At 38.8% G+C, this 27,595-nt stretch overlaps 2 protein-coding genes across 2 annotated transcripts; both read left to right on the forward strand.

Annotated features, from left to right (window-relative positions):
• Positions 1 to 398: 398 nt before the first annotated feature.
• Positions 399 to 8,174, forward strand: prph (peripherin). Its single transcript, XM_088338598.1, has 9 exons — positions 399 to 1,020; positions 3,749 to 3,809; positions 4,633 to 4,728; positions 5,439 to 5,603; positions 5,686 to 5,811; positions 5,933 to 6,153; positions 6,775 to 6,827; positions 7,122 to 7,195; positions 7,290 to 8,174. The coding sequence occupies exons 1-9, from the start codon at positions 473 to 475 to the stop codon at positions 7,359 to 7,361; spliced, it is 1,416 nt and encodes a 471-aa protein (XP_088194724.1). The 5' UTR covers positions 399 to 472; the 3' UTR covers positions 7,362 to 8,174.
• Positions 8,175 to 10,751: 2,577 nt separating this feature from the next.
• Positions 10,752 to 27,058, forward strand: timeless (timeless circadian clock). The gene is made up of 29 exons (XM_088337209.1): positions 10,752 to 10,869; positions 11,680 to 11,833; positions 11,966 to 12,080; positions 12,299 to 12,361; positions 12,440 to 12,541; positions 13,520 to 13,675; positions 13,770 to 13,903; positions 14,032 to 14,119; positions 14,194 to 14,370; positions 14,871 to 15,088; positions 15,825 to 15,928; positions 19,021 to 19,190; positions 19,276 to 19,401; positions 20,609 to 20,760; positions 20,837 to 20,934; positions 21,020 to 21,149; positions 21,300 to 21,501; positions 21,652 to 21,791; positions 22,229 to 22,308; positions 22,399 to 22,522; positions 22,597 to 22,679; positions 22,745 to 22,899; positions 22,974 to 23,190; positions 24,327 to 24,395; positions 24,486 to 24,604; positions 24,716 to 24,950; positions 26,461 to 26,512; positions 26,591 to 26,646; positions 26,758 to 27,058. The coding sequence occupies exons 1-29, from the start codon at positions 10,788 to 10,790 to the stop codon at positions 26,883 to 26,885; spliced, it is 3,729 nt and encodes a 1,242-aa protein (XP_088193335.1). The 5' UTR covers positions 10,752 to 10,787; the 3' UTR covers positions 26,886 to 27,058.
• The last annotated feature ends 537 nt before the right edge of the window (positions 27,059 to 27,595 follow it).

Below are 27,595 nucleotides of genomic sequence, written 5' to 3' on the forward strand. Positions count from 1 at the left end.
GATAAGTGGATGTAAGAAAAATGGGAAGAATTAGGACTGAATTCAAACTAACTCACTAGCATGAGAGAACATAGATAAAAATTCAAAAATATCACAAGTGGAACACATGCTGAAATCCTCTGTAGAATATCAATTGGATGATTTAAATGGAACACGCACTCTGGACAAAGAGAACATTGGCTCATGAGAAGGGAAGGGATGGTCGTGAGCAGACATCTTTAGTAATGTGATGTCCTCTTGTTATAAGGGTGGAGCTGTCCAGACAGAAAGTGGTGCTGGAAGGACGGAAGCTGACTGTCGCTCTTTACGGAAGGGAGTGGCCTGAGACAAAGAGTGATGGGGGAAAGAAGGGCGGGGGGTGACGAGTCACAAGCCAGTGTGCGAGTATATAAACCTCCAGCGCTGGCTTGAAGACAGTCTCCAAGCCTCAGCACTTTTCACTCTCTTAAGAGATCCGCCCAAGACACCAACCATGAGCCATTCTTCAATGCATTCCACTACTTCCTACAGGCGCACCTTCGGGAGCCCACATCCAATCTCTATGTCCTCTTACTCCGGCATTTCCTCACGTCCCTCTGTCCCCGGCGGTCGCTACATGCGGTCCTCCTCGCCTATGGTGTCCTCCCGATCCACCTCCTACCACCAACAGCGTTCCCGGCCTACCGGCCCGGCCCAGCGTCTGACCTACGACAAGGTGGATTTTACCATGGCCGAAGCCATCAACCAAGAGTTCCTCGCCACTCGCAGCAATGAAAAAGCAGAGTTGCAGGAGCTCAACGACCGCTTTGCCAGTTTCATCGAAAAGGTGCGCTACTTGGAGCAGCAGAATGGTGCACTGCAACAAGAGCTGACCCAGTACAAAGGCCAGCAACAGCATGGCCAGCCCAACCGTGCCACTGAGATCTTCCAGGACGAGCTGAGAGAGCTGAGACGCCAGATGGATGACATCGGCAAGGAGAGGGACCAGTACCAACTGGAGAGGGACAACTTGGCAGAGGACCTGGGAATGCTCAAGCAGAGGTTTGCAGCAACTTTTAAAAAACTTTTCAAAAGGATGGATGCAAGGGCGTAGGTTTGGTGGGGATGGAGCGCATTTTTTCAAGTTATCACATAACATTGTTGAGGACGAAACAATAATTGCTCGCTATTGGTGGGGACATAATGCAAGTTTGTTAAGTGATAACATATAATTGGTGTGGACAATACAATGATTGCTTGATAGTGGTTTAGACTTGTCTTCTCCATACCTACCAAAATTAAATGATTGGATAGATGGATGGATGGAGTTAGAAGGGGGGGGAGAGAGAGAGGGTGTGGTCCATAAATAGATTGACTCTTGCTGAGTCATGCTACTTCGCTGCGCTTTGCAAAGTCAGCAAGGTGTGGCTCATGCAGAAACAAGACATCTTGGAGGGCAAGTGTTCAAATAGTCCTCAAATGTCATCTCAAACTTTATAAAAATGTAGTAAAACGAGTCCAAAAATTGTGATTTCAATCAGAATCTTGTTGCTGACTTTACATAGTATTATATTTCAAGTCAAGTCAAAGCATATGTATTTATATAGCTCTAAATCAAAAAAGACTCTAAGGGCTGCACAGACTACCATTACAAAATCTTTTGTTCTAAAACCTACATGAAGGCAAAGAAAAACTCGAAAACCTCAGCATAAAGAAATGTCAGAAAACTCGAGAAACATTAGGTAATCTACATTCCAGCACAAATATTTTTATTTCTATTTGTATTCTTAGTCTTAGTCTTAGTCTTATTATGCCCTCATTTGGGTTTTAGATAAGGGGATCTGTCTAGTATGAACTGTGGGTATGTGATGCCCTTTTGTTTTAAGGGCTACACTAACAAGTGACCCACCTTAAAATTTTTTACTTTTATTAAATAAGAAAAATATACCTAAACATGATTCTTCATTTAACTATCTTTATTGTTTCATTTAAAGTAGTATTAGTTAACATATAATAATGAGATAATGGAAAATATTGTTAAATGGTCACTTTGTAATATAAGACCACTAGATGTCACTGTTTTGTGTAGTGTAACTGAAAGCTAGTGGTACAAAGTACAAGGAAGGATACAAACTACCAAGACTCAAAGAGACCAAATTGCACCATATTATGCTAATGGTGGCCAATCATGTCATCTCACTCTAGGTGATCCTCAACAAATGTACAGTATACAAATTACTCAACATAAGAGTATTTTGAAAAAATGTCAATATGCTATTAAATGTGTTTTTGCATGTCAATACTGCTTTGTTTGTTGTTTGATGAAATAGTCTACCAGCGTAATATTTTATTTATTCTTAGTATTCTATTTTTATTTTTTCATCTAATTCAACTTAAAAGGGTTAACATTTAACAGATTATTTCATTCAATCTTACTTTACAACAAAAATTAAAATATAGAAAAAAAACACTGTTATGCAAGTCAAAAAATAATTTATTTTTTGAAGTGCAATAAATGGTGTACCAATTATAAGATAAAACAATAAAAATAACCTAATATCTAAAATGGCTGCGCCCTGTTTGGCTGCGGCTGCATCGGCTCGCTACAGTTTAACTGTACGGGTCAGGTGTATCGACATTTCGTTCTGTGTGCATGGTTACAAAGAATGACAATAAAAGGAAATTATATTCTTCTCCATTCTATTTTTACAAAAATGGGGTAGCAGTGGCTCAGGAAGTAGAGTGCTCGTCTTGGGATCAAGAGATCGCAGTTCGAATCCCGGCTCCTCCGTGTTACATGTCGAAGTGTCCTTGGGTAAGACACTGAACCCCTAATACCCCTAATAAGCAGGTTAGCGCCTTACATGGCTGCACGGCCGCTATTGGGAAATGTGAAGCACGCTGTTAAGTGCTTTGGGAAGTTTTGACTTGAAAAATTGCAGGTCGTTTCATTTCATTTCAAAAAAACACCTTTTGGTGAAGGGAGAAGGGCTGGACCTTAAACACCAGCTAGGGGCAATCTGTGCACACAATTTCTGAGACATGTATTTAGCACAATGAAATAAACAGAAAATGACCCAATAGTGAAAGGCATCTCTCAAACATTACCATTATGAACCGTCCTCTCCCAAAAAGCCCAAGCAGAGGTAATTAGCAATGGCATGATCATGATCGAATATATGAGAGTGGGCAGGAAAAGGGTGTGGTCCGGAAAGAAGCAGGGTGGAAATGGATGAGCAAGAGGGAAAAAAAATCAATGTGACTCAGTAACTCCATTAGGTGAGTTTTCACTGTCCTTTTTTGTTGATTAAAATGGTGTCAGAGACCCCATTAGGAAAAAAGGCATCTACAACCCACCATGAATTAAAGATGAGGAACCCATGTGACCCCTACCTAATCATTTTAATGTCTTGCCCCTGCAAGATCAAAACAACAGACGCGGATATGCTCATCAAGGAAATGGACAGACAATAGGTCAAAGCAATACAATTATTTATGGCAATTACATACCAAACTGTTGTCATTTTCATCCTCAATGTGCATTTTACAGATTTCTTCTGGGAAATAGATTGTGAGGCATAGTAAACCTTATAAAGAAAAATGGTGACCTTCTTGAACCTCATTAGTGAAAAGGGAGCAGCTAGTGTTTATTCCCATGAGGTACACTACTTCCAAAAACCTTTTACAGGACAGTGAATCAACAAATTGATCCAAAGTGCCCTTATCGTTCCCAGCTAATACCCTTTGTGGAAAAAGATTAAAGATGTGTTTGTGTGTTCGTGTCTTCTAGGCTGGACGAAGAATCCCAAAAGAGGGCCGATGCTGAAAATAATCTTGCAGCCTTCCGCAAGGTAAACACAAAAATCACTCGATTAAATGATACATGGTGTGTCACAGAATATATCTTTTAGAACCTAATCAGTCAAATTTACAATATCTTCCCTGAGCTTGGAAAAAAACAGAATCACTAGGAGGCAGATGCAATGAACAAAGATATTCTGCTTGATAAGTATTAGTTTATTAGACACTCAAAATAAGGAGTGAACACACCAATATATTTTGAACTCGCGAGGAGAACAGTCATAGACTGTACAAACAACTTCCAGATAAGAAAATCCCTTGAGCCCTTTCTTTCATTAAATCTCCTAGGTTACAAAAGGCAGATCCACCCCAAATGGTGTGTCAATCAAAGAACAGCAACATGATTGGCCAATAGTGACAATGGGGTAAGCAGTGCACAATAGTCAAAATAACAAACAGACAATAGCAATAATACTAAAATACTAAAAACAGATGCAAGCAGAATAAACATCATGCTGGATGTGTTAGATGCTCAGGATCATGAATTAGGCCACGCCTCAAGTAAAAGTAAATCTTTTTTTAACATCAGACATGGTGATTTTTGCATCCACCCCTTAAATCTCAACATAATTACATATTGTTTGGCATCTCATTATTGCGTATTTAATATACCATGCCAACACGGTATCATTTTTCCTTAAATAATTTTAGTTTGTAGAAAACTAATATGCTATGGTTTAAAAACGTCCAGCATGTTCTACATGAAAATGTGACACTTTAAATTCAGTTGGACTGAGTTCTTGAGGTAATAATATACACCATTTTTTCTAACGACAGTATCATTTTTTCTGATATATTTTTTCGAAAAACAAGGATGTGGACGACGCCACTCTATCCCGATTGGAGCTGGAGAGGAAGATCGAGTCCCTGATGGATGAAATTGAATTCCTAAAGAAAATGCATGATGAAGTAAGTGTCAATTCTTGTGACATTTTAAATTTTGTGTCAGAGGACTCAAACATTTTCAGTTGCAAATTACAGAAATACATTAAAGGGCTGTTCTGTTTTTAGCTAAAAGGATGGTAAAATGTGTAACCATTGTCTTTATATTAACTTATACATGAATTATTGGGGCGGCAGTAGCTCAGGAGGTAGAGCGCTTGTCAGTTCGAATCCCGGCTCGTCCGTGTTACATGTCGAAGTGTCCTTGGGTAAGACACTGAACCCCTAATACCCCCAATAAGCAGGTTAGCGTCTTACATGGCTGCAATACAAGCCGCTACTGGGAAATGTGGAGCACATTGTAAAGCGCTTTGGGAAGTCATTGACTTGAAAAGCGCTATATAAATGCAGATCATTTCATTTAATTATATTTACAACATTTACTGTGGGAAATTATACACTCATATATTAAAAGTAAATCTTATTCCATGATGTGAAATCCACTTTTTACTTTTGTTTACATTCATCAACTTAGCTAAAACGGGCAGCACGGCGGATGAGTGGTTAGAGCTACCATCCTTCTTGTGCGGGGTTTGTTCTCCCCGTCCTTGCTTAGGTTTCCTCCAGGCACTCTTACTTTTAGTGTAAAAATAACACAATATGATTTCATTTAGAATGAAAACAGACATTTAAGTTCCAAAGTAACCACACAATTCGTTTCCTGTTCTTTATTTTAGGAAATCCAAGATGTTCAAGTGAGTGTGCAGACCCAGCAACTGAGGATGGAGGTGGACCACGGCACCCGACCGGACCTCACCGGTGCTCTGAGGGACATCAGGGCCCAGTATGAGACCATTGCGACGAAGAACATGCAGGAATCAGAAGAGTGGTATAAGTCCAAGGTTGGCAACAACACACATAAACACAAAACACACACACTCAAAGATGCATTTTAATTCTGGGTTATCATTTTAATATGTGCAGTTTGCGGATTTAACCGAATCTGCAAAGCGCAATGGGGATGCTATGAAGCAGGCCAAGCAGGAGGCCTCAGAGTCCAGAAGGCAGATCCAGTCGCTGAACTGTGAGATTGACGCATTGAAGAACACGGTCTGGACAGCATTTTTTTTGTTTTTGTTATGTTACGTTTTTTTGATCTTCTTCTTTTGCATGACCTCATGATTACATGCACGACATGTAGCCTTGATGTGATTTCACTGCATGATGTCAGAATGAAGCACTCCTGAGGCAGATGCGCGACATGGAGGATCAGTTTGGCAACGAAATAGCCAACTACCAAGACAATGTCAGCAGACTGGAGGACGAGATCCGCCACCTGAAGGACGAGATGGCTCGCCATCTCCGGGAATACCAGGACCTCCTCAATGTCAAGATGGCCCTGGACATCGAAATTGCCACTTATCGGAAACTATTGGAGGGGGAGGAGAGCAGGTGAGAGAGAGTTGACTTTGTTTCGACAATATGTATACACTGTAAAAATACATTCTGACCCCTATTTGGCAGAATATTTTTCACATTTTTAGTGTAATTGTTTAATCTTTTAAGACGCTTAATCTTGTTGGGGGTTTTTTTGTATCAAAATGACAACAATATTCCTAAAAACGGACATTGTGTAGTATTTGACCACTATAGATGTCGCTGTATGGTGTTGTTCAACCGAAAATTTCTTGACTAATGATTTGGTTAGCCCATTCGCCGAACACGCAAAAGGTCCTTGGTTCAAGACTGGGTGGAAATATATGTTTCCCTGGGTAGGGAGGGACCCCACCAGGTTGTATCTGCCCAAGACACACTACAGGAAATGGTACTCCCATTACCCTAGCGGTTAAGAGATCCAACCAACAAACCTTTCAAATCAATGTTTTTCTGCTGAATGAAAGCTTTTTGTACCATTAAAAAGCAATAAATATTACACACTGTCCCTTTTAAAAAATGCAGGTTTATCTGATTTTATGATTTGTATTGTTATTATTATTATTATTATTATTTAAAAAAAACAACTAGAGGACTTTATTTCTGAGATTTAATCCCAAAATCTATTTTTTTCACCAGGATCACCATGCCTACCCTCAATATCGGCATGGTCAACCACCTGAGCGACCGTGGTGAGTTTTGGTTACCATTCTATATAAGAAAATCAAATGATTTGAACATACTCTTTAAAGATCAAGCTAAGCCATCTTTATAGTTTGCTTACAATTTTGCTGGTGTACCTAAGTGAGACAAAACATTCAAATATAATCAAAGCAAACTTTTTTAATGGTGCGTATCGGTCCCTGGTATGTACATAGGTTTCTAACCCATTTTAGTCTAGACAGGAATACATACAAAACTGGTCCAGTCTCAATATGTTATATTAAATGCAGTAAATTCTATATTTTTATGGTATTATATTTCAGATTATGAACCCAGACCCGATAGTGGCACCAAGAGGACTGTGGTGATAAAGACGGTTGAGACTAGAGATGGAGAGGTATGGATCCAATTAAAAACGTTGCTTGTACTCATTTAATTCTCTCTGCTAATCTTTTAGAACCTTAAAGATATGAACATCATTTTCTCATTAGGTGGTGAAGGAATCCAAGAGGGAGACTGATCGAGATTCAGGCCGCGGTGATAAAGACGACAAAGACAACTGAATAGAAAAGAATTCTATAATGTGAAGGCTTGTGCCATGAAAAATGAAAAAGCATATGAAAAAAAGAGCAAAACTTCTTAGTTTCATTATCTAGCAAAGAGCAAGAAAACGCAGATGCAATGGTAAATAAATACAATTTGACCAGTGTGTCACTTTGGTGCTATTGAAGCCACCCAGCTGTTTTAAAAGACAGCTGTGTCATCGATGTGACAAAACTTGTAAAACTGATCAACATACCAGATGAGGCCTTTATTTGCAGTGCAATGGCATGGTGTCCTTTGTGGCACATTATTTGTAGCTGGCTTTGTGTTTTACAGCAGTACATAGATAAAAAATGATTACCGTCAATCTGCATAATTGCTTTACATGCAATCCTCAGTACACATGCTCACACATGCATACATCACAATCAAGAGGCTTTGCTGTCTACCTATACCACTATGTAATGTATCTGATAATAAAAGTGAAACATGAGAGGAAAAAAACACAAAAATGATGAAAAAAAATGGCAAGTTAAAGTTATGAATATTGAATGTTTGAGAAATCGGACACAATGAAGGGTCGCATAATTGCAAATGAACTGACCTTGAGCAAATCTAATACTGTATTTCTCTCTTTTTTTTCTTGTAAATTGTACTGCAAGTATTAAAGCTGATGTAATAACTAACCATATAATTTGTTTCTGTTGTTTTCTATTAGTATGCTGATAAGTACAAAAACACAATATGTATTGTTTGGGGGGCCTTGATAGAATTAGAACCCTAAATCATGTCATGACTGATTAAATTGAATTGGGTTCATTGTCATTCATATCTATCTGGTGAAACTTTGTAGCCTATGCAACGAGATAAGACATGACAATTTAGGATAAACATCTAATAAAGACTTTAGAAAAATAAGAAAGGAATGTCAGGATAAATAATCGGTTCTATTTATCTTATTTATCCTAATTGTTAGAGCAGGGGTGGCGAACACGCGGGTGTAGAGCCACATGCGGCTCTTGGCCAATAAAAATGCGGCTCTTTGCTTCATCATATTTTCTATATACTGTGGCTCTTTGCCTTGTTTCATGTTTAGTTTTTTTGTGTATATTGAAGGTGGACACTTCCTTGAAATCAACACAAGAACAATACTTGTTGTATTGTAAGGGGAGGAGTGTTTATGGGAAATAATATGTTTTCATTGTGTGTGTTTGTGTGTGTCTGTCATGGCAGGTCAGTGCGCGGTGTGGCTCTTTACTCTCACTGTTAAAAATTTCGGCTCTTTGTGTCAAACTTGTTTGCCACCCCTGCGCTAGAGACTAGCCTAAGTTATAATAATAGTGCAACGAAAGAATCGTGCAATGCAATGCAATTGCTGTCTAAAAACATTCATTGTACAATACAAAACGAAACAACGCCACAACTAGACATCCCAGAACGCAATCAATACATCAATAAAATCTATACATCAATAAACAGGGTTGGGTAGGGTTACTTTAACTGGATTACTTTCAATTACTTTTGGATTACTCCAATACCAAATATGCTCGAAAAATTGTCATACAGCGTAACCAACTCAAAATTATATTTAAGAATAAAATGATAATAATTGAAAGCAACTTAGCATGAGTAACTACAGAATAATCGAATACTGTAGTATTGCCATGGTGACATTAACGCGTTTGTAACAAGTTCCTAAAAATGAATTCTGAAAGCGGTAAAAACAGTACTTGGATAACATATTGCTTATTAAACAATAGTTTAATGTTTTACTCGATAGTTTACAGTGTAAAGTGTGTTTAAAAAAGCTTTTTATAACTATAATTTCCTATTAAAAATGACAGCCCGCGATGTTGGGTGCCATATGCGCTGTTCGAAATATGTTTCCCCATCGCTAGATGGCGGTAACTAATAAACACGTGCTTTTAAGTTCCATGAATATTCCACGAAGAAAATCACAAGATGACGACATTCCACATCCGATTTATTTCGCTTCTTGGCGCCAGACTTGTGCAGTTGATGCTGGGGTACTCTCTCAGATTTAACTTTTAGCACAATAAAGCACTTTTATTGTTTGTATTTCTTATTTCGTGAAGCTTTGTTGTCGCTCCCAAAAAGGGGATATCCAACGACACCATCTAGGTAAGTAAAAAAAAAACTTTTTGGGTGGTGTGTTAGTCTTACATCTCTGTAAACGACACTTCAGCTGCAATAAACAAAGCTTGAAATTTACAAGTGTTTCTCAAAAGTGAGAACCTCTATTTTATAAAAGACTAAAGCTTTTTTTTTTTCAAATTTTACAATACTTACCTGTTAGGCCCTGGTGACTTGGCCAGTGAATGTCAACAACAGCAATCATCAACTTGATGCTCGCGGGCACAAGGTGGCCCACCAAAAACACCTGAGGAGCTCGCGGACCGGTGTCATGCTGAAAATTGTCTCCTTGGCATGAAATGACCCCCCTAGAGCAGACGTTGCAGAACAATGTAATATTGCAAAAGACAATATTTCCAACTTGCTCAAAAGTGATTTATGAAAGGTTTACAATATATGTATTTTGCATAGCCTTTACTCACAAAGGGTCCCAAAGGGCTGCACAGATTTTGGCAAACTACAGACTATTATTACACCATCCCCAGATCTAAAACCTACATGACAAAATTGACAAAAAAAAGGTAGCTTACAAGCTGCAACTGCTCCGAAATTTACTGCAAAGTTGTTTTTTGGGGCGTTTTCGCGAGAGGGGAAATTTCATGCCAGGGGGATCATTTTCGGCACAACACTAGTTCTGAAAATTGCTTACCAGTGATTGGTCGGTGAGATTTTCTAGAAAATGTGATTTCTATCAGGCCTACGTTGACCTACGTGTCTTTAAAGAAATGATCAATCCTTCCAAAAATCTTTTTAAAACTAGCCTGCAATTTATATATGTTAATCACTCGGTGACCTTAGAGAAAGTTGATTCTTCAGTGGTTGACTGAGCCTATTCTGACTTCCAATAATACAACCTGGTAGCGGTGAGGCAGCACTGATTATGCAACTCTTGACAGCTCTCTCCCCTAATGACGGTTCCTGGTTTGAGTTTGGGTCCTGTCAAAGTCGGTACCTGTACATTGATTCATGTTGCTGGAGAATGATCTTGGTCACTTCCGACGATCTCTTGATGTGACCATACCACATAGGTTTTCGTCTGCGCACACTTGACACCAATTCTTTATAGGGTCCAATGCGCTCTTTGATGGTGTTGAGCACTGTTTCATTTATCACATGGGATTTGTAGCTGATGCTTAAAAGTATCCTGGTAGCCCTTCTTGCTAATCAGTAACAAAATAGAAGCTATTAGCTTCAAAAAGGTTGATGACCCCTGGCTTAGAGGATTTTTCTAAATGAATCTTTTTTTTTTTAAATTCAGCAAACCCTAAAACACTTCCCCAAAAGAGTTGAAGATGAATTGTGAACTTCTGGCAACATGCAGTGCCCTTGGATACCTGGAGGGAGACATTTATCACAAAGAATCTGATTGTCTAGGTGAGTAGAGTGCTATAAAATGTTCTGATTGTGCTTCAATAAAATCTGCAACAACTGGTACATTAACCTACAAGCAGTAATCTGTTTGGAAGCTGAATATTGCCGGCATTCAGATTTTAATAAAGCCAAGTGGACATGCAAAGTAATCCGATAAAGGTATTTGTCAAATTGTGAGTTTTCCAATAGCTATAGTTGGGTTAGTCATTCCATTTTCTGAATATTTGTGTTCAAGTAATAAAAAAAAATGCGTGCACGGTTTCATTCATCTGTGATATTTCTAAGACAGAAAGCACTGTGGAACTAATACAGACGCTAATGAAACATCCAAAATCTGGCTTACTCGCTAAAAAAGCCCTTTGTTTAATGGTATACTTCTCCGGGACATTCCCGTTTTATTTCTACCCCTACAGCGTAAATGCTGCAAAGGTACATATCCATATTTAGTAAATGTTGTACAGTTGTATCTGTCCATTCATAGTGTAAGTCTATGCTTTTGTCAGACCACGTTACGAGCACATCTTGTAAACACACAGAACGCAACTATGGAGTTCACTTTTGGTTGAATTGGATGAATGAAATTTGTGAAAACTTCATTTATTTAATGTCGGATGCGGAAACTGCATCTTTTTGTGTAAAGATATCGCTCCGGTTCGCCTTTGTAATCAGAATACTGCATGGTACAGGGTTAAATGATTCATTCAGTCGTATTGTTCTAAAAATATATTTTTTTAATTTCAATCATATTATTGCCTGCATGTAAACATAGTTTTTGTCATAAAAATGAAACAAAGAATGTATTGTCTTTCTCAGAGAGTGTGAAAGACTTGATCCGTTTTTTGCGCTTTGAAGACGACACCCGCGATGTCCGCCAGCAGCTGGGTGAAAGCCACATTGTAGAACATGACCTTCTCCCTATAATCACACAACATAGGCATGACAAGGGCTTGTTTGATGCCTGCATACGGTAAACACACACCATCATTCTGTAAATTCATTAAATCTATTAAACAAATGTTGGAAAGTCAAAAATTGAATAGAGCAAGCTCATAACTCATTTGGGCTTAAAATCGAGTGAGCTTATTTGACTTTTTCGCAGGTTAATGGTCAATTTAACACAACCTGCCGTGCTTTGCTTTGGGAAGGTTCCTGATGACCCTGTGTTTAGACACCACTTCTTGACAGTGACCACCCATTTACAAGCCTACAAAGAGGTAGTACCTATTATTTCACTTATAGGTCATTTCAGCTCACGTGAGTCTTGATCTTTCAGCGTTAATTAGCAATATTATGCATGACTTTTATTTCTTTTGTATCACTTTTTGTTGAGAAAAATGTGAGATATTGAAAAAGCTTGGCTCAAAGTCATAAATTAAAATCACTATTACTAAGTTATGATGTCTGAATTATCTATAATACTTGTCTTTTTTAGGCATTTGCTACTGAGAAGGTGTTTGGAGTTTTAAGTGAGACGTTGTACAACTTGTTACAAATGGTAGGTTAAGTGATAGAAAGCAGGTCTATTTATAACATACCTAGTTGTATTTATTTAAATATATGTATTTTATTTCAGGAATGGGAGCAGAGGCAGGAAGAAGACAACCTTCTGATTGAAAGAATTTTGTTGGTTGTCAGGAATGTGCTTCATGTACCTGCAGACCCTCTGGAAGAGAAGGTTGTTGTCCTATGTAATTTGATTGGTTGAATTTATTAACTCGTTCAATTCCATTAGTGGTTTTAGACATAGTTGTTCTTTAATGGGTTAAGCGAAGGGTGGTCTCTGTAGCCATCAATGTCAGAAAATGAGTTAAACTTCCTATGAATTGGTTGAATGTGATTGATTTAATTGTTTCCAATCTACATAAAAATGTACATACTGTATTTTCACGACCAGGCTCACCATACCAAAAGGAGCAGTCGCAGTTACGCGTGCCATTTTGTATTTAAGACACATGGCACACCTGATAATAGTGCACAGGCTTTATGTACAACTAGGTCCCAACACTTCACTGTTTAACATTCTCATCTTGTCCTCTACTACATGTCAAGTCGATTCACGTTTATTTGTATAGCCCTTAATAGCAAAATGTCTCAAAGGGCTGCACAGGCCACAATTACACCATCCCCTGATCTAAAACCTGCATGCAGGCGAGGAAAAACACTAAAACCTCATCATGAAGAAAATAAGAAACCTTAAGACGGGGCTACACAAGTGGTAATCACCCTTCCAGGATTACCAGGTTGCAATATATGTTGCATTCGGTAGTCAACATCAATAAACAATAAAATAAACATGTGTAAAATCGTACAAGTAGTCCGAGACGGCAACATCCATTTTACACCAACAACGCTTGAGACAGGCATGCAAGAGGCAGAATTATACGGTGATGCGTTCAGCATAACGCGCATACTCGTTCTTTTTTATATAATCAACTCCCACTTGTCCCCTTTTAATATACTTATGGTGTCCTCTACTGTGGTTGCCTCACACCTACAGTGCACCCAAGGGTGCGCTACACATTTTGAAATTAATGTAATATTTTTATGTGCAGCACCTTATATTCAACAGTAGTCATAAATGTTTTGGTCTTCCCAATCGAAAGTTGTTCTCTTCATGAAAAAGGATTACTTCAACTCTTCTTACACATTGCAGAAAGTAGATGATGATGCCAGCATACACGACCGGCTGCTCTGGGCCATTCACATGAGTGGTTTCGATGACCTGGTCAAGTTCTTGGCGTCAGCCCAGAGTGAGCAGCAGTGGAGTATGCACGTTTTGGAAATCATCACCCTTATGTTCAGAGACCAGGTTTGGCCCCAAAGATTTTCTGATTTACAGTATAATTTCAAATGAAATAGAATAGATGGATATTCTATGTTTGAGCTCTTTTGGAATTTCACAGACACCGGAGACCTTAGTGAGTGCTGGGCACGCTCGCTCAGCAGAAGAGAAGCAGAGAGACTCTTCGGAGTTGGAAGCGCTGAGGCTAAGAGAGCAGGCAGAAAAACGTTTTCGAACACTGCACAGAGGATCTAGGTACACGATATGAAAGGATCTTAAGACTAAAATACTTTTTTTCTTTTGTGTTGTTTTCAGAATTTTCCAATAGTTTTTGGATTTACGCATATTCGAACTAAAATTGCCTGTTGTTTATTTTTTGTCAGACATTCACGCTTCGGAGGGTCTTTCGTTGTCAAAGGACTCAAAGCAATCGGAGACAACGATGTAATCTATCATAGAAACGTTAACAACGTAAGTACTGTGAATAGATTTAAAAAGCAATACCTGCAAAGGCTACTTAACCAATTTTTGCCATAATTTCATAGTTCAAAAACTACACTCATGACATGGGTAAAGCTGTGAGACGCGTTCCTAAGCGGAATCGACCGGCCCGGGAATGCATGGACAAGCGGCGCTCCGCTTTGAACGTTCGACTCTTCCTGCGAGAGTTTTGTTTGGACTTCTTAGAGAATTGCTACAATCGACTCATGTACATTGTTAAGGTCGGCATCTCCAAAAATATAGATAGAGTTGACAAATAACATAATTTTTTCATCCCAGGGATCTTCATGTCAATAAGAAAAATAAGAATTCCTGATGATTTGTTGATGACCTGTTGTCGTTTACACAATCTACTTGTATGTAAATAGCAAACATTCTTTTAACAACTGTATAAGGTGATGTGAAACACACGACTACTTCACTTTAAGCTACAGCTTTTATATTTCAGCTATTTCCTTTGACTGTGAAATTTAACAATTGTTTCTTTTTTAATACTTCAAATGACCACCAAAAAGACACGTACAATTTTACATTTAACTACCACGTGGATTTTGGCTATCAATTTACCATATTCGCTACCTAATGGAGAGTTGATACATTCATACAAAAATGGAATCAGAATTATTTTCCATGCAAAATCAACTTATTTTATTGTGTCCTAAAGTTTTATCTGGTCCAATTATAGGAGTTTTGACATTTTGTTTTACCTGCCCCTCTCCAGGAAAACCTGATCAGAGAGCAGTCTCAAGAGCATGACGAGACCTACTACCTTTGGGCCCTCAGCTTCTTCATGGCCTTCAACCGCGGCAACAATTTCCGTGCGGATTTAGTTTCCGAGACGATGTCCACTCGCACTTTTCATTTCATGGAGCGCAATATCACTAATTACTACGAGATGATTTTGGCCGACCGCAAAGAGGCCACATCATGGTCCCGCAGGTAAGAGGAAGGATTGTAATAAAGTAACCGAAATACTCTATACTAAAAGTATTAGTTACCAGGGAAAGTAACTATTTCCAATACGCTAAAAATAAGTTATTGTACGTCAAAGAATTTAAAATTTTCTGAGCAGCATTCGAGGCAGTTGAATAGAGAAGAACGTCATACCTTGTGGTATGTATTGCACCTCACCAGCAACAGATTAATCCTACACTTGTAGTGCAAAAAAAATAAACATTAAACAATATACCGGTATTAAAATAACAATCTACAGTAAACAATATAACCACTGAGACAGAATCCTACACTATGAATTTAATACTCGTTTAGGGTAGGACGTTATTCATTATGAAACGACATCACGCACACATCGCATTGTTTAATTATTGCAAATCGCTGCTGCCTTAGGTTGAATGAGAGCTGTGTTCACGTTTGCGTGTTGTTGGTTAATAAATATCGCAAAAGGCTGACCGAGGATGTCCTGCCTATCTTCCTTACGCACAAGAAGACTGCACACTCTGACATAGCTTTAACATGTGACTCAATATGCTAATTTGTACGAGACAAAGTAACTCACTGATTTTGAATGCCAGTAGTGCTAATAGCGTTGTAACGGCAGGAAAAAAAATTACCCCTGTTATTGAAAAAGTAACTGTTATTTATAACGGCGTTATTCCCAACACTGGTTATTACAGAAAGGATGAAAATATAGCTGACTGTATTTTTGTTTTTTCAGGATGCACCTCGCACTAAAGGCATATCAAGAGCTGTTGATGACTGTGAATGAAATGGACCGATCACAGGATGAAAGCATCCGCCACAGCGCCAATGTTATCAAAAGTATGGCTATAAACATAGGAGTTGTTTCAACCATAAAGGCCTGGAAAAAAACATTGCTGCTTCAGTTTCCAAATGTAATCTGTTCGACAGTGGCGACCATGGTCTGATTTTTGTCGAAGTTTGAATTTATTTTTCGCATAAGGATAATAGTAAATGCAGTAATTCGTTCTGGCCCATATGAGTCCACTTTTTTCACTAAAATGTGTATACAACCAGAAAGTTAGTTGATTGTTTATTATACTGATACATTTATTCAAAATAATAAACAAAACCTTTTTGTAAGATTTAGATACCTTTGGGGGAGAGGTAAGATCTGGCCTAAAAAATCCAGGGTATTAAAAACCGGCCCTTTCCAAGCCTAACTTGATTCAAGGAACTGAGCCTGAAGCAAACCCCATTATTATAATTAGTAGGAGAAAGAAAGTGGGATTTTGGCCACCGACAGAGTAGCGGGTGTGGACTAGCATGCGTGAAAGTGCCGGTGAGCGTGCATTTTGCGTGCACGTTGCGCAACGAGAATCCTCAACAAAGAAAAAGAATTAACGCATGATGAGTGGATAGCAAGAGAGTCAACGTATCAGAAAAATAGAGGACAAAAAGGCAGCCAGAGAGAAGCCTGACCCGAGCCTGAACTAATGATTGACATTTTAGGCCTGACCCCAGGTTCAGGCCAGGGCCTTAGTTCTTACATTTACTTTGAAGTGACGCAGACCAGTGTTTCCCATAGAATTTTGTCTTGACCCACCAGGGTGTCAACAGTCAAGCAGGATCCCCCCCCTCATATGACCAAAAAAAATAGTTTTTTTTTTCCCTCCACATACCAAAATTGTTATATAGCATATACAATTTGAAATGATCAAAAAACGTATAAAAAATGGGGAAAATGCAAAAGTTGAGGGATCTGTTATTATAAAGCGCAAATTTGTTTTTTGGGGGGAGCACTTGCTCTTTTAGCGCAGCTCCCAAACGGCCATTAAGATTTTGTTGTTGCTTTAACCGATTTACTACCTATAATAATGTATCATTATGCATTAAATGAATAAATGAAAAATCTATTATACTACTACATTATACTAACCTTTATTTTGTTCACTTTACAGTGAACTTTTAACTAATTTGAACTTTTTTATATTAAGCATCTTCAAAGTCAAGCAACATAGAAAAACAAACTACACAAAAAATAAAAATGAAAAATATTAGCTTCTTAGTGCTATATAAAACTTAAATACAAGAACTTTTAACTATTTACAATTCAACTTCCAACCAATGTACCAATAAGTATAATTTTCCTGCTTTGACTCTTTTTTTTTTTTTTTCGTTTTTGTGCTCTGTATTGCAATCTCTCTTGTACCGTCTTGTGCTCAATGTATTGCTGCAGCAGTCCCCCCCAACCCCTCCCTCCACTGCTCAGTGGACAAAAACTAACCAAAAGTGAGTGAGTCGAGAAAACATTTTTTATCAAGTTTGAGACTCTACGGCAGTGGTGTCAAACTCATTTTACCTCGGGGGCCACACGATAGAACAAACTTTCTTTCGGGGGCTGGACTAGAATATTAGAGAGAGAGAAAAAGAGAGAAAGAAATAAGACAAAGTGAAGGAGAGAAAAAGAGAGGGCTGGACAATGAAAGAGAGAAAGGCAAAAATAGAGAGAGAGAGAAGAGAGAGGGAGAGAGAATGTAAGAAAAAAAGATATAAAGACAAATGACGATAAAGGGGGAAAGAAAGAGAGAGAGGGAGAGAGAATGTGAGATAAAAAGATATAAAGACAAATAGTGAGAGAGGGGGGAAGAAAGAGAGAGAAAGAATGATATCCAAAGATAAATAAAAAGAGAGAAAGGGAGAAAGAGAGAGAATGTGAGAAAAAAAGATACAAAGACAAATAGTGAGAGAGGGGGGAAGAAAGAGAGAGAGAGAGGGAGAGAGAATGTGAGAAAAAAAATGTATAAAAACAAATAGTGAGAGAGCGCGGAAGAAAGAGAGAGAAAGAATGATATCAAAGAAAAATAGAAAGAGGGAAGGAGAGAAAAGAGAAGGAGAGAAAGAGAGAAGGAGAGAAGGGGAAAGCAAGAGAGAGCGAAAGAGAGAAAAGGAAAAATGGAAGAGAGAGCAAAAGAAGGTAAAAAGACACAGAGAGAGATAGAGACAAAGAAAAACAAAGAAAGAGACACAGAAAGTGAAAGAGAGGGACACAGTGAGAGAAAAAGGGAGAAAGAGAGAGAGAGAGAACACGAGAGAGAGAGAAAAACAAATAAATTCAAGTACCGGTACACTGTCTTTGTGAGACGCACCTGGCTTTGGCAACATCAAGTCGACATATTTAAACCTGCAGCTTGTTTTACTCTTGCGCTTCTCTGAGCGTTGTCTCGCGGGCCAGATTCAATCCCTTAGCGGGCCTGATCCGGCCCCCGGGCCGCATGTTTGACACCCCTGCTCTACGGGATCAATTAAAACCCTTACGACCCGCCAGAATTTTTATATGGAATGGGAAACACTGCGTGACTAGTTAGCGAGATCAGAGACACGAGCAACACTATTGTATTCACTTATTGTCTCATTTTTTAATTCAATAATGGTAATTCCAGTCTTCCTTGTCTCCTTCCCTTTCTCAGATGGATTCTTTAAAGACATAATAAAGGGTTTGAAAAGGTCTTATTGTTGGATTCTGAAAGAGAAAGAACGCAGTTCCAAAGAATAGAGGCACGCGGTTTGGCTTCACCTTGTTGCCCAAACACTCTCTCAGCTTAATGCCGGCTGTTCGAAAGCTTAAATTTGGACGAAGGCGAGAGAATATTTCTTGAAAGCTGAGGCACAACTGTAATAATGTTGAAGATAGTATTGTATAATTTAGGTATGCATAACAATGTAGAAGAAATCTCACACTCTTGATAGTCAATCACAACTGGACACTTCTATTGCAAGATAATTGGTTAAGTCAGATCTTATATGGCTATTATTCTCAACTTGAGTGTAGTCACATGTATAATTGTCCACGTGGACCATATAATTATTGAGATTTGCGGGTCTCAAGCATCAAACCAATTGTTTAAGTTTGATGGGAAATTGCTAAATTTGATTTTCTCTTTACCTCGTAGGTAACATTTTCTACCTAATGGAATATAGAGAAATATTCCTGACTCTGCTGAGAAAGTACGACGGAACCAAACAGCCGCTGTCCTACCTGAAAGACCTGGTGGAGTCGACGCATCTCTTCCTGCGTATGTTGGAGCGCTTCTGCAAGGGTCGCAAAAACTTGGTGGTGCAGGTATTATTTCTAATTGAATTTCTCAATAGTTTACTGCCCTTCATTGTCGGCTTGAACATGTTCAATTTCAAATTGAATTTTACAGAAAAAACGAGTCAAGCGGAAAAAGTCCAAAAAAGACAAAATGCAACCAGTTGTAGAAAGAACCCCAGAAGTTCTGGCCGATACCTGGAAGATTGTGGATGAACAACTGAAGGCTATAAATTTTCAGGTTAGTGTTTTTGGGGAGTCGTGTTAAGAACAGATCAGATTCAGATTCAGATTCAGATCTACTTTATTGTCATTCTAGTACACGTGTATACAGAACGAAATGTCGATGGATCTGACTCCCACAGTTTCCTTCAGTGTCCTTCAGTGTACAGATATAAATAAAGCTGTATTGTGTTATGGCTTCGTATAGTATTTTACCATAGTGCCGATAGTGCAAGAAGAGTCGCTAACCTGATGTGCAAAGTCAGGTTAACAAGTCAGGTACACAGTAACATTAATACTGTAACAATAACACTGTAAGTACAATAGTGCAGAGAGCAAATGTGCAAGGAGTGGCAAGCTATAAAAAAAACTGCCACTAGTGCAAAAGTCAAATTAGCAGCCGTTTAGATTTAAGTTAACTATATGTTAGATTGACCATTTAACAGTCTAATGGCCAGGGGGACTAGACTATTGCGGAGCCTGGTGGTCCTGCACCGCACACTGCAGTACCTCTTCCCAGAGGCTAGCAGAGTGAATAGACCATGATGGGGGTGAGAGGGGTCCCCGGTAATGTTCTTAGCATGGGATAGGCAGCGCTTCTGGCCAATGTCCTGAATGGAGGGAAGTGTAGTCCCGATTATTTTCTCCGCTGTCCTCGTTACCCTCCTCACACTACCCCAGTCGGTAGCGCTGCAGCCTCCACACCACACAGAGATACAGCTGGTCAGGATACTCTCTATGGTGCCCCTGTAGAATGTGATGAGGGATGGTGGGGGCAGGTGGGCTCTCCTCATCCTCCGCAGGAAGTACAGGCGCTGCTGTGCCCTCTTAACCAGAGATGCAGTGTTCACGGACCAGGTGAGTTTGTTTGTGATGTGCACCCCTAGGAACTTGATACTGCTGACAACCTCCACAGCCTTGTTGTTGATGCAAACTGGGGCATGGTGGGGAGATGGGAAGTGTATTAATAGTTTATAGTTTCTCAGTTTGAGTGTTAAAATTTGTGCTAAATATTTCAAGTTACCTATCTCAGGATTAACTAGCAAGCAGTAAATTGGGTTGTGTGTGAGTTTAAGTTCTCCGCAGTAGATTTTTATCTAAAGAGGTAGCCCTATGTACTGTAACGATACATTGACATAGTTCCATGAGGTCAATTTTTTAAAGACAACCGTGTGAAAGCATTTCATCATAGTCCTCATTCGATAATTTTTTGTGCTTGAATATAGTTAACAGAGGCTTTAACTGAGCGCATCGTCCCATTCGATGCGACGTCGGAAACTCCTCTTGAGGAACAGCGGGCTGAGGCCATGGTGCGAGTGCAGGATGCGTTGCAGGCTCAATTAGGCCAAGAGGCTTTAGCGCTCCTGAGGGCTGCCAGGTCAGTAGTAAAACTGCAGATAGCTTGAAGGATCAAACATTATGTTCAGAGGTGTAAAATACCTTATTTCATTTAGGGAAGTATGGCCCGAGGGAGACGTGTTTGGCTCAACTGACGTGGAACCCGAAGAAGAGCTGGAACTTCTCAAGCAGATTTTGCATGCAGAGCTGCCTAGTATGCACAAAGTGTATTTTAACAACCTCTGTGCATTGCGCCATCAGCATATGCAGTGTTTTCTAGGTTTTACCTTCAATTTCAGGGTCGGCTGCTCCTCCTGAGACTCAAATAGAAGAGGATAGCGAGGATGATGCTGATATAGCTGAGGAAGAAGAGATGCAGTCGGTGCAGGTTTCTGAAACAGAGTTCAAATTTCAGGACTATATTAAGAAGTAAGAGAATGACAGTACATATTTGCAGTCCTAGTGTTTGTATTTCAATTTAGTATGCAAGTGGATTAATAGCCTTTAGGTCCCCAGGCTAATATCTTTAATATCACAATCTACTCTGACAGTGCTCTGTTGATATTCTCCTTTGCGCAGATTTGCCAACCCCAACATTGTACGTCCATACCTGGTACTACTCAAATCTTACTCCAAAAACACACCTCACACAAACCACTGTATTACTCGATTGCTCCATCGTGTGGCATATGACCTCAAAATGGACGCCTTGCTGTACCAGTTATCAGTCTTCCATCTTTTCAACAAGATCTTGAGTGACCCAGCAGCTTCTGCGTACAAGGTTGGCTCATAACACAAGTTCTGTTTGGCACCAACATGGCATGGCTTTGTAGAGGCTGGAGGTTTTCGTTAGACCTAATCAGTTTTGAAGCTAAAAAACATCATGCCAATGCAAGGTTTCTTTATTTAACTTCCTCTTTGTCCTCCCCAGGAGCTGGTCACTTTTGCCAAGTATGTGCTGAACCGCTTTTTTTTGGTGGCTGCTACCAATAACAAGGCTTTTGTTGAACTTTTGTTCTGGAAAAACGTTGGAGCTGTACGTGAGATGACTGAAGGCTACAGTAAAGATGGGTTGGTGTTTTTGTTTGTATACTGTATCAAAATGTATAGTTAGAAAAATGCATTGGTGCCAATATGTAAGGCATATTTGCACACTCAAAACAAAAGAAAAAATGACCATCACACTTTTTTTAGAACCTATAAATGTAGTTATGGTTTACAAAACTAAAACCCATATTGGATCGTTTTACATATCACTTGGGTTTTTATTAGATTTGTTTTGCTTTTCATTACCAAAATGTGTTTGTAAAAGTTGTTCATATTGAACAAGACAAATAAGGAAATAATTGAGTTTTTTGTTTTAACAAAAAATTGTAAAAGTAAAAAAAAAGTAAATTGTACTGTTGTTGTTCCACAACAACAACAAAAAACTTATTTTTATTTCTTAAAGGTTGTTTTTTTAATGTTTTGAAACATTTCAAACATGGTAACTCACTCGCATTTCTCAGTGGTGAAAAGATGCCAGCTTGGACTGAAGAGGAGGAACAGGAATTACGAAATCTTTATGAAGAGCACCGGCACTCTGAAGGTTCGTTGTTTAGTGTTAGAACCTATTGTTTGTACTTTATTTTGTGTGACCTGATCAATTTAACTGTTGCCAATTGGTGACTCTTACCAGACCCAGACATTGTGGAGACTCTGCTACCGTTGCTTAGCAACAGTACACGCACGCGGAGGCAGGTTGTGACCCAGCTTGTGCGGATGGGGATAGTGGAGAGCTCCAAAGAACTGAAGAAACCCAAGTATGTTCACTGATAGGGTTTTTTTTTATTGAAATGGATTATTAATCTGATGAAAATGTTTGTTCTCAAAAAAGAAAAGGTACCGGGATTGTTCTTTGGACCGAGGACCAGGAAGAAGAACTTCAGATTCTTTATGAAGAATACAAAGATTCTGATGGTGAGCACAGTGTATTTTATAGAATAAAGCCGTTCAAGCTTGATTTCATTTTCTTTTTCCCCTAGATGTGCTCGGAAATATCCTTAAGAAGCTCACAGCCAAGCGCTCTCGTGCACGTGTGGTGGACAAGCTTATCAGCATGGGCCTGGTGTCAGAAAGGCGAGAACTTCACAAAAAAAGGTTTCGGGGTGCTCCTCCAAAAAGCTCTGGAAAACAAATGGTAAATTCTAACGGCTTTTTTTAGATGAGAAAACAAAGAGGGGGATATAAAGATTCAGAAAATGCTTTCTGCAGAGTGAAGAGGAGTTCCTAGCTGGGCTTACTCAAGACCTCTCAGATGAATCTCTGAACAGAGAGGGAGACGAGGATGACTCTGAGGAGAGCGAGGAAGAATATGTACGGGAAAGTAAAGAAAGTCAGAAAAGAAGAAGCAGGAGGAGCCCAGGCCTTGTGTCTAAAGGGGAGAGACGAGCTGATATTGGTGCCATGGTCACGAGGCTGCGGAATGAAGGTGAAACAAACTATATCGAAATAGACCTGCTCAGTTCTTGCATTTGAGTGGTTGGGTTTGCATAACTTTATTTTCAGTTTTTGTATTTGTTTTTTTAGGTCATGAGATGTTGACTTAGGGCTGGGTGATGTGCCCCAATTAAGATTTTAATCAATTTTAAACTACAAACCCAACCCAACTCACATTTATATAAAAAAAAAAAATACAGGACAAAATAGACAAGAATAACTGATTTTAGATCATTTTTATTAAAACTGTGACGTTCAAAGCTTATGCAAAATAATAGGTACTCATAAATTGTGAACAATTTGATAATTTACCGCAATTGACTTATCGGTTAATATTGTTTAATTGTCAACACCCGCTTTGAGTAATATTAATTAAACTCATGATTTGTACTCTTGATTTTGAGATAATAATCATATTTTTAAACAAATTAAAATTCAATGTATTGACCACCCCTCTATTTTTTAGTAGCTGAAGTATTTTTTCACTTTACCTACTCCATATAAAAATTGTGATAATGCTCTTCATTGTCTTCAATAATATATATCTACTGAAAATGGACAAAATTTGTATTTTATTTAATATTACAATACACTCACGGAGAACATACATCTATATTTAAGAATCAGCCCTTTGGTGCAAACCTGACATTGTATATGTAGCGAATTTAGGGGGTCAAAAATTATTTGAGTAACGAATTAACCTAAATATATTTTACGTGTTTCGCCTTCTAGTAGCAACACATTAGTTTTTAGAGAATTTATCAGGAAAGCGGATGAAAAACCTTGGAAAAAGTCTGAAGCTTGGCTACCCTCAGTTGGTAGTGAATTCTTTTTCCGTTTTCACCGTTTTTCGAAGATCAGCGTACTTTATTCAAAACGTCACAGACACTCGGATTAAAGATATTTTGGTTACTATTCATTTTAAAAATAAATTGTAATATAATACGACATTAATTAAGAATATCAAAGGTGAGTGGGTTGGGGGTAGTTCACGTCTTCCTCCCCATCTACCTCCTGTATAACGGAATGCTGTCAAAAGTTGATGTACTCTGCATATATTAAATATTGTAGAGTATGTTTTATTTACTAATGGAAGTTGAATAAGTTTGTTTTTCGTTTGTCATCCAGGCATGTCTGAAGCACTTGAGTGGTTACAACGTTGTCTGCAGCGAGCAGCCAAGAGTCGGGAAGAAGAAGGTAAGAAATCTAAAGAGTGCGTTGCAGTTCTTTAATTATGTGTTCTGGGTTGCCTCATTCAAAGATGATTGTAATATGCTACTTGGCCAGGTTTTTCGTCTGCTGTGCCGCTATTCCCACATACAGAACCGTGCGAAGACGCCATGGAGGACAAGAGTTTTCAGAGGCTTCTTCGCATATTGGGGTTGCGGCCGCCTGCAAACGAACAGGTTGGGGTTTATTCTGCCCTTTTGAGGATCAATGTGTGTTTTAATGTTTTTGAATAAGGGGAAAACTTCAGTTAAGCTCCTCGTGACTCTTCTTCTAATCCTTCTGTTTAGGAGACATTTTGGAGAATCCCAGAAAAATTAAGTCCATCTCAACTTCGGAGTGCAGCTGAATCGGTCAGTCCTTATCAGGATGAATTGATAAGTGAGGAATTGCTTGTAGAAGATGACAGTCAGCCTGCAGAGCCTCAGGGGGAGGAAAAAGGGGTATCTGATTCACAACAAGCAGACTCTTTGAAAATTTTGTTGGATGAACGCAGAAGAAAACAACAGTCCAGAAAGAATGAAGGTATGCGAGTTTGCTTGATTATTCTTTTTTTAATTACCCTATTTTCCAGATTATAAGGCATACCTAAAAGCCCAAAATTTGCCAGAAATATAAAGTGCCCCTTGTTATATGGGTAAAATTGAAAATGCATACAGTATTTATACCTGTGCATTACTACATGAGGTTTACAGTATACTACCATATTTTTGTAATGACTGATAAATTGGATAACATCGCTGAAGACTGATAAAAAGGTATTCGATTTTATCTCATTATCACAATATTCACTCACCGTGCCAGAAATGAGTGTTAGAAAATCGAAAGAACAGAATGTCACTCTAAATTATAGAAATGAACGCAAACTTCGATTCATCGTAGTGTACAGATATAGAGTTGTTTCCCATGTTGTGTCTCTATTGCGTTTATTAAAATCTTTCTGGACAACTTTTTTTTTCATTCATGTTGCTGTGAGTAGAAATAATGTGAAAATGAGATACCTTTTCGTATGTCATCTGTAATACTTGTGGTCTCGTGGTAAGGTTTCGGCTCTCTCGCTACTGTTACCCAGGTTCTATTTCCGCTACATACATTGTTCTGCAATGGCACTGTGTTGTCTGGTACGAGCAAGGCTCAGCATGGCCGCATCTTGCCGGACAAACATGGCGTAGACTTAACTGGGGATTCCACGGTGTAAAAGAAAGAGAGAAATGAAAAATAAATAAACATTCCTGACCTTTAATTTTTTTTAATAAAAGTTAACATTGGTATGGGTTCATGTTATTTGCCTGTATTAAAATCAATGTTTTCTTTTGTCTTTTGTTTTTTAAAGGGTAAAAGGTTTTTTGTTGTTGTTTTTTGTTCCACTTGTAGGCACGAAATATTATAAGTATCCCTTTAATATATAACATAATAATATAAAATGTACAATCGTTGTACGAGAATGTAACTTACTGAAGGTTTCATTCCATACGCCTTAAAGTTCAGTGTGCCTCATATATACCTTATATCCATCCATCCATTATCTGCACCGCTTATCCTCAGTAGGGTCGCAAGGATGCTGGAGGCCATCCCAGCTATCTTCGGGCAGTGGGCAGGGGACACCCTGAACTGGTTGCCAGTCAGTCACAGGGCACACAGAGACTAGACAATCCACTTGCTCATTCAGACCCAGGGACAATTTGGACAGGCCAATTAACCTGACACACATGTTTTTGGAATGTGGGGGGAAACTGGAGTGCCCGGAGGAAACCTACGCAAGCAGGAAGAGAACATGAAAACGCTGCACAGGAAGGCTGGTAGCTGGATTTGAACCCATGACCTCAAAACTGCCGCAGACGCATTAACCACTCATTTGCTGTGCCGCTCATCTATACATTTTGTGTGTGTGTGTGTGTGTGTGTAAATGTAACTAACATATATGACAAAAGACTTTTTGTGACACATTTCCTCTGCAGTTCATGTCATTTTCTGATTCTGGTAAAATAGTTGTAACATCGCACGCCATTTATTATGTAACCCACATTTATTTCAGATCCTGAGATGGATTTAGCCTCTGACGGAGATGCTGATGGCTCATTTGAGAGGTCAGGCTGTAAAGACTAAATTGCTCAAACGTTCCCGTTTCTATTTTAAAGGTGTATCTTCCTATATGTGTTTCATAGACCCATTGAGACAAAAAGTAAGAGAAGCAGAGTTTTGGACAGCGATGACGAAGAAGGTATTGTCATGTTTCATTTTTAATTCACATCTGATTACATCATTTTATTATTGAGAATGACAATAACTGGATGTCAAAGTCTGATTGAGCCAAAGATATTTCCTTTTACAGATAACAGTTCCACCACTCCAAAGCAGACAAATGCAAACAAAGAAGCGGATTCAGAAGAGGAAGATATTTCGGTCCCAGTGAAGCGTCGACGAAAGATGGTATTAAGCGATGATGAGGATGAAGATTAGGTGCCAATCCATCTTTTTGTCATCGGGTCTATATAAATGTTTTCTATTATAGTTTTTTATTTAAACAGCCACTCACTGCAATTTCCAGTCATGGTGTTAAGGACAATATTTTGGCTGCGTTGTTTTCAGAACAAATAGGTCGTATAAATATATTTCATAATCTCTGAGATATATGTAAAAACCATTGTATAAAGTTTCCTAAATAAAAGCCCCACCGTTTTCACTTGTATTGTTAAATTCTGCCTTGTGTTCCCTGTGAGGTTAATGTTGGGTTAGGTAGTAAATTGCAGACAGAGGTAAGATCTTGTTTTTCTTCTTTTCTGCACATCATACAATTACTTCGAGTCAAGTAATTATTAAGATATGCTTATTAAATTATCAGTTTAACTCCAAATCACTACAACCGAAGACATTTTCCTTCTCGGGTAAAAGTTGTGTGGCTTTCTCCTACCTCCCTCACGTCAGACGTCATTTTTGCTTCTTGCCAATATCTAATAAGCTTTACAATCTTTCTTTCTGCCTTTTGGCCAAATATTTCAATATGTTCAGTTTGTAATCTGACGAATATGGATTTCTTTTCTGTGCCATTTTGTTGAGTTTCACTTTTACTTTCGTTGGCTGCATGTTGCCAAAATGCGTACTTTGGCGCCAAATGGTTAATTTTGGCACTGCACTTGAAGTGCACACTTGATTTGAGGGACGCGGCCCGA

This window comes from Urocampus carinirostris, chromosome 6, assembly GCF_059441175.1.
Source record: "Urocampus carinirostris isolate Australia breed hairy pipefish chromosome 6, RoL_Ucar_1.0, whole genome shotgun sequence".
In the NCBI taxonomy this organism is placed as follows: domain Eukaryota; kingdom Metazoa; phylum Chordata; class Actinopteri; order Syngnathiformes; family Syngnathidae; genus Urocampus; species Urocampus carinirostris.